Genomic DNA, 7,844 nt, shown 5'->3' on the forward strand with positions numbered 1-7,844 from the left:
CATACATACATACATACATACATACATACATACATACATACATACATGTATATGTATGTATGTATGTATGGGGCTAACACACCAGATGTACAGTACATAAACTCAGGCACAGCCTGGGATTAATGGAGAATTTGGCCAATGGTGGGTATAGCCAACTAAAAGTTTAGCTTTGCTTACTGACAATCCGCTAACTAAAAAATTAGCTTTGCAAACAGATAAAGAAATTAGTAGAAGCTAAAACTAACTGCTTTCAAACATACACGTGTGGTGTCCACAGAAATGCATACATGTCAACTTGTACAGATTGTCCGTAAGTTATTAAGGATTTTACGTCATTTTGCAGGTATACGGACGTATAGAGCAATCTTACGGATTTTTTCAAAACCTAATTTTCAAATTTATCTAACCTGTCAGAGCTGTAGGGTGATAAAAAACAAAAAATAACATCAAATAGACATCTACCAATCTTTTCTGCCGCTAGAAATAAGTTTTGAACTTTTCCGCTCTACTTTCCTCCTGCTTCACAGCAGGCGCTGTCATCTCTGTGGATCCCCCCCCCTCCCCGCGGGTGCGAGTTGTACGGATATTTTGCAAAATTTACGGATTTTTGAGGCTTTTTATTCAGGTGAACRTCCGAAGAGGTTGACATGTATGGAAATGTCAGAATCTTGGCTAAAAGCTCCTAAAAACATTTCTACATCCACCAAACAGTACCACAATCAGTCGAATGGGAAATTGCTAAAGATGCTACATGCACACACAAGGCGCATGACTCAAACTTGCTGTGCTGCATGTGATGGTTTGTTTATTTTTGGTCTTAAAGTTAGCAAAACTCAGTTTAGTGGAAGCTTATTGGTCCACTATTCTGCTAAAGTTAGCCTCACAGTTAGCTGTTAGTGGGTTAGTAGAACTGTGCTCACCACATTTTTGACCCTACACAAAGCAGTGCTTTATGTAAAATAAGCCACACATTTCAAGATTCATTTCTTAATCACATCAACTCTTGTGGTTCTTAAAGAATCCCATCCTTATTGGACGGACAGTGCAAACGTAGTGGATAATCTCTGCAGTTTCCTGGATTTTTTTCATTTACTTTCTAGAACTCTATCCATTCTAACAAGCCAACAACAACAAGGTTCCTAACTTTTATTTAAACACTGTGATGTCTTTGCTTTGACTTCCAGAACCAGAAGGCTGACCTCACGGCTTCAGAAGTGAGTTCGTCCACGTCGCAGCAGCAGCTGAGGGAAAAAGAGGAGCGTATTCTCGCCCTGGAGGCAGACATCACCAAGTGGGAACAAAAATACCTGGAGGAGAGCACCATGAGACAGTTTGCAATGGATGCTGCTGCCACGGCTGCAGCACAGAGGTACAGCGAGACAGATCAGTTCATTGTCTAACGAGTAAACGGATCATTGTGTTAACAGCAACTTGTTTTCCTTTCAGAGATACAACCATCATCAATCATTCACCCAAACATTCCCCAAACAGCAGTTTCAATGAAGACCTGCCTTTATCCAGTCACAGACATCAGGAGATGGAGAACAGGTACGCCTTGTTTGAAGTTGATTACTTCTTCAGTTTGTTTGTTGTTCAGAATGTGATTTCAAGATGAATGTCGTGTTTCCAGGATCCGCATGCTTCACGCTCAGCTCCTGGAGAAGGACGCCGTGATCAAAGTCCTGCAGCAGCGCTCCAAGTGGGAGCAAGGCAGGCTGGAGAGACAGGGCCTTCGTCCAGCCAGATCCGTTCCCACCATCAACACCATGACCTGCAGCACGGACAGTAAAGGTGACTTTTTATATCTATACWATTCATATCTGAGAAGTCTGGGAAACTAACAGTCACACTGGACTCTGCAACAACTGGTCGCGTTGCCGGACAGAATGTATACATTCTAAAAAAAAATAGGGAGCCGGAGACGATCCTTTCGTGTGAYTCAAATAGACAACATGTTTTTATGCTGGAATGCAAATCGTTGCTCGCTCCAGAATAGTCCGATCCAGAATAGTCCTGAGAAGAACTGGGCAGGGCGGATGTTTGGTGTAATTGTGGATGAAAGTGTGTGTAAGTAAACAGTGTCCTCTCTTTGTCCGCACTTGTAGGGGAGAGCATCTCAAATGACCAGACAGGTGCTGCTTTGCTCAAAACTCCATCCTGCGTCGCAGCCAAGTGCCCGAAACGAGACAGCAGCACTCAGAGTGAAGAGGCGCCTCAGGAGCAGGAGGTCACAGCAGAAACTGACAAGATAACAACTGAGGGTGTCTCAGAAGCTGCCACTGGTGGGTTTTTATGTTTAAAAATAAATAAATATATCCAATCATTTGAACACACCATACTTCTGATTTAAAGAGATCTCTGACTACTGTCACAGGTTGGCCTTAATATGTTATGTTTATTATATTTTTCACTGAAGCACTTCGTCATTTTTTATTGACGCAATGCATTCTGCAAATGATGATGTTAATGGTTTACAGTTGAAACTAGAACACAAAAAGTCATAGCTAAAAAGCTTTAGTGTGTAACAATAAATTTAGATTTTGTATTTTTTTTCACATTCTGCACAATATATGAACTATCAAATGTTATGTCTAGTAAATTAACTCTGAAGCCATCGCCATATAATACTTACATACATAAGATTATATACCATATGTGGCATTAGCTCCTAAGCTAATATAATTAATTAGAGAGCTAATGCCACATATATATAGTACTAATATATTTATCTGCAGTATACTGTATGTGTTAGTTCCACAGCTAACACCATATATTAGAACTAGCGCTAATGCTACATATCGCCAGAAATACATTAGCTTGGGAACTAACGTCGTGTATGTATGTGTGTATGTATGTATGTATGTATGTATGTATGTATGTATGTATGTATGTATGTATGTATGTACTGCAATATATTACTTCTAGGGGTAACGCTACAAATCCCCAGATATATAGTATATTAGCTCAGGAACTGTGTCCATATACTACAATATATTTATACATATTCTAGCTCGGGAGCTAACGCTGTATTTATTGGGTCTAGAGCTAACGACATATATTGGCATATATATTAGCTTGGGAGCTAACATGAAAGCTAAAAGGCTAAAGCTTAGTTGAGCCTTCTACAAACCAGCTAATGTTGCAGGTAGTTGGATTTTGGAAGTCTTGCATTTTTTGAACTTTAAGTGTAACCTGACTCATGGCAAACTAAAATGTGCCAGGGATTATAATATAATATATTGGATTTAAAAAACAAACAAAAAGAAAAAAACGTTTGACTTCACATGCTAACATTTTATTTTTATTTGCTCATTGTTTTTCAGACTGTTTGGAGGAGCCAAMGCTCAAACTGCTGAAGAGCTTGGACACAGAAGCGGTGGAGATCCTCATTTAAGCCATGACTGCAGCTCGTATGACTGAATGTTGATGGCCAGGACGTTTGTTTGTGTTGTAAAGGATCTCATTCGATGTGAAACCAATGTGCTGTCGAGGAGAGCTGAGCTTTTCATCTGCTGTTACATTGGACAGGGGGGTGGGGATTCTTCAAGGTACCTGGACAGTATTTTGTAATGTGACAGGAACTGGGCTGCTGGAAGTTGCATGTTGTTTGTGATTAGAACTGTATTTATATCTTTGTAAATGCTGCTCCATTTGTCATGTTACTTTGTTTTTTTAGATCAGTTAGTGTATGTTTTGTTTATCTTGAATTTAATGTTGCATCCCTAAAACTATACCATCTAAAAGTAATGGGCCTGTTGAAAATGACACAGAATCAACATCTTTGTTTTAAAGAGTTATCTAGTTTCACAAGGCTGTTCAAACCTAAATTAACAGTCGCTCCAATCTTTTTAAATGCGTTTAGGGGCCCCTCGCTTGCAGCTCAGTAGAGGATTTAAAAAACTTGAATGCAGAGCTTGTGGAACGCCTGCTTATTTCTCTCCTAAAAAAGCTGGCGAGGACTGATGACATTTCACTGGGGTCCAATTTTCCAGATCCCGGGTTGATGTTTGGGGGGCCTCAGATGGTTGGTGCTCCCCTCCGATGACACGCCGGAGCTAATCTTCTCACATTCCTCACTGAGGGAATGCTCCTGTTAAAGAAAAAAGGCTATCTAAAGTCTGACCCCCTCAGCCTTGTTAAAATGGCACGCATTCTTACACTTGATTCTCTTTCTTGGGCCGGTTATTTCCCGCGAGCTGTGGTAGCTGGTTCTACCGTACGTGTAAAAATGGTCCTCTATAATTGGCCTGCATTTGCTATACTAATAATTGTCTCCATCACTGTGTCATATTTGGCGGTGTTTTCTCCATTGCTCAAGCATTTCACATATCAGAGCTGACTGTATTCTAAGAATGGAATTTTCTATTTATTTCTCTCACTTAATGTATGATTACTGAACACTGCTGAATGTAGACTACTGTTGTAAGGATTGTGCATTATATTTAACTGGAATGTGCCTCAATACTCCTTTAGGGATGAAAAGACTTAATATATGTCGTAATCAAGTTTTTAATCTCTTTTAACTGATGTTTTTGTATAGATAACATTCACCAGCAGAGGTGGTTTTCTCAAATAGCCATGTGGGCACAGCTAATAAAATGTTAGCTTTGCTAACCGCCAATCCACTACTAAACAAATTAGATTTACAAATGCTAAAGCAATAGGTAAGAAAATTAGTGGATCCAGTATAAACTGCTAACTGCTAACTCAAGGTAAACACCTTGGCTGAAAGCTCACAAAAAACATTTTACATCCACCAATCACAGTTAAAACCACAAGCAGTTGAACCTGAAAATGCTAAAGAAGCTACATGCACACACAAGGCGCATGACGCAGGCGTGCAGCGCTGCATGCGTGAGGGAATAATTGTTTTTGTTAGCCGACTTAAAGTTAGCAGAATTAAATTTAGCAGAAACTAACGCTAAACRAAAAGTTAGCTTCACTKTTTGCTGTTAGCGAATTAGCATTTAAAACTCCCATTTAATTTATATTTCTCTTTGAGCTTTTTCCTCATATTTCCCATCTCGGTGCCATGTCTCAGTTTAACTTACTGTCCTCCACTACTTTTTTGGAATGTTGTTTACATGCGTGGCAATTTGAAGTGAGAGATGATAATATATTTTGTCTGTTTTTTCCTCGTTCTCATTTATAAATCTCTTTGTTTTTTTTGGTATGTTTTTCTTTGCCAAAGATGTACTCTATATTTAAGTTATAAATGATGATGATGAATACAAAAGGCTCTGTTTAAAGTGCCTTGCTGGTTGAACTAATTTGTTGTTGCTGTGAACTTTTTGTAAAGGAGACATTTGTATGTATGCCTTAACATTTCACAATAATAGAATAAAATTCCTAATATATATTTGACAACAAGCTTTCCTTTCATTTTTGACAATTTTTCCAAGTACGCATGTGAATGGATGACCAAACCTTTAATCTGGTGACCATTTGACACACAGAAAGTAAGACCTTAAGCCAAACAAMCCACATAGCAACATTTGTCTGGCCCAGTTCTGGCCCATTTACTGCACTCGACCCCAGATACTGCAAAGAATGACTTAAGCACCCCCATCCTAAACCTTTAGGGCCTGGATTTTGGTCCCCATACAGGGCACTGGGTCCTCACAAAGAATATTTTGGAAAAATGGGCCTTAAAAGGTAACAAATTCTAGTACACACATTCACGTGCACACAGACACACACACAAGCTGTATGTTTATTTTTTTTTTTTACAGATTGGCACTTTTATACTAGTTCTCAATTTTTGTTGAAAATTTGCAGTGTTTGCATTGGAAAGTTTCTATCTTGCGTTAAGTATTAAGTTAAAAAAAGAGTGAAGCTGTGAAAGTATGCATCCAACTTAAATAGGAGCAGACCATTTATAATATGGGATTCCCCAGCAGTGGCATATTTCAAGTATCGTGTAGCTTTAAAATTATCACAGCTCTTAAATAGATCCATCCATCCATTCTCTGCTGCTTGTTCTGAGGTCTGATCACGTGGGGCAGCAGCTCGAGCAGGAAGGAAGGTGCAGACATCTTCCACAGCCAACTCTTCCAAAAATGATTTTAAGGCCTTCCCTGGCCAGACTCTCCAGCGTGTCCTTGATGTTCCTAGGTGTCTCCCAGTGAGACAAGACTGGAACACCTCCCTTGAGAGAGTATTCAGGGTTCCAAGACCTAAACCTTTGCCTAAGCAACAGCCAGGGCTGCAGCTCACTCGGCCCACCAATACCCTTCAGCTGCCTCGAGAGTCCTACCAGCCAACAAACCGTGATAGGATTCCTTTTTAATCTTGATGTCCACCACTGGGTTTGAGGATGGCCACCATGAAAAGCTCCTTGACAATGGAGGTGCAGAACACAGCCCACTTGACCTTAATGTCTCTGGTTAAAGTTGAAGGTGAGAATTGAAGATCTTTCTGATGGGTTCTTTTTCAGCCAGTTGTCCCCAGTAAACCCTCACTACGTGTTTGGATCCATCAGGGTCTGTCTGCCAAATTCCCTCACCATATAATCCAACCCACCATCAGGTGGTGTCAATCAGCTCAGCTCCTCTCTTCATCTGAGTGTCCAAAACATGTGGCTACAGATCAGAAGACACAACTATAAAGTCGATCATCGATCTTCGACTTAGGGTGTCCTGCTGCCATGTGCACTTATGGACACCCTTGTGTTTGAACATGGTGTTTGTAATGGACAAACTGTGACCAGCGCAGAAGTCCAACAGCCAAACACTACTAATGTTCAGATCAGAGAGGCCTTTCCTACCAAACACACCACTCCRGGTCACACTGTAGCTACTCACATGCGCATTGAAGTCCCCCAGCAGAATGATGGAATACCCAACTGGAGCACCTTCCAGCAACCCCGCTAAAGATTCAAAGAAAGCTGTGAACTTTAAACTGTCGTTGACATTGAATTCTTTGTTTCCTTTTGTCCATACAAGTTTTGTGAATAACTTTTAGTTTGGCCTGTCACCTATAGGACCAATCTGCCTTAGAGGACCCTACCTGGGCAATTGATCATTCAGGTACACAAACTTTTCCACCATGATTCCTTAGGAGGCTGAGGCGAGCTGGACTCAGATCAGCCCTCATCTCCTTCTACAGATGTGTGGTGGAGAGTGTACTGTGCTCCAGCATCAAGCTGCTCTGTTGCAGACAGAAAAGCTCTGCAGAGGGTAGGCAGCACAGAGKTTAATCGGAGTCAGCCTCCCCACCACCACACATCTGCACCTCTAGATGCAGGAAGAGGGCTACTGGCATCATGATGGACCCTACACACCCAGCGCACTCACTTTTTGTTCTGTTCCCCTCAAGTAGGAGGCTGCAGAGCATTCAGTGCAGAACAGACTGAGAAACAGCTTCATTCCAGAAGCTTAAGACTGACAAACTCCTCCACCAAGCTAAACACACACACACTGTGAGAAACACTTTCCGAGGACACTTAGTCACTTCACACGCACTCGACACTTATTCTATACTTAGGACGCTTTGTCGCCATTTGTTCATTTAGTTGTGTTGCTTGTAATCATGTTGCTGCTCTTCCCCTATGATCATGTCGCTGCTGTTTTATTGTTACCTCTGCCAAGGGCAAAGTAATGTTTTCGGTTGCATATGTCTGTCTGTCGTTCTGTCTGTGGACAACATTACTCAAAAACTTGTGGACAGATTGTCATGACATTTTTATCACATGTGGGTACTGGGCCAAGAAACACACCTTTAAATTTTGGTGATGTTCCGGATCACGATGCAGATACAGGATTTTTTTCTTTTAACACTCTGAGATAGGCAAAGCTGCGACGCTTTCACAGGGCTTCTGTAAAAAACAGAGAGCTGGATTGGAC

At 40.9% G+C, this 7,844-nt stretch overlaps 1 protein-coding gene across 1 annotated transcript in view; it reads left to right on the forward strand.

Annotated features, from left to right (window-relative positions):
- The window catches only part of amotl2a (angiomotin like 2a), a gene marked incomplete at its 5' end in the record, with an annotated part of 15,270 nt that extends 9,906 nt beyond the window's left edge, over positions 1 to 5,364 (forward strand). The window contains 5 exon segments of the mRNA XM_014022344.1: positions 1,185 to 1,369; positions 1,447 to 1,548; positions 1,631 to 1,791; positions 2,106 to 2,282; positions 3,324 to 5,364. Coding sequence (XP_013877798.1) covers positions 1,185 to 1,369; positions 1,447 to 1,548; positions 1,631 to 1,791; positions 2,106 to 2,282; positions 3,324 to 3,394 — 696 coding nt within the window. The 3' untranslated portion in view covers positions 3,395 to 5,364.
- Between the last annotated feature and the right edge of the window lie 2,480 nt (positions 5,365 to 7,844).

This window comes from Austrofundulus limnaeus, unplaced genomic scaffold, assembly GCF_001266775.1.
Source record: "Austrofundulus limnaeus strain Quisiro unplaced genomic scaffold, Austrofundulus_limnaeus-1.0 Scaffold326, whole genome shotgun sequence".
Lineage (NCBI taxonomy): Eukaryota > Metazoa > Chordata > Actinopteri > Cyprinodontiformes > Rivulidae > Austrofundulus > Austrofundulus limnaeus.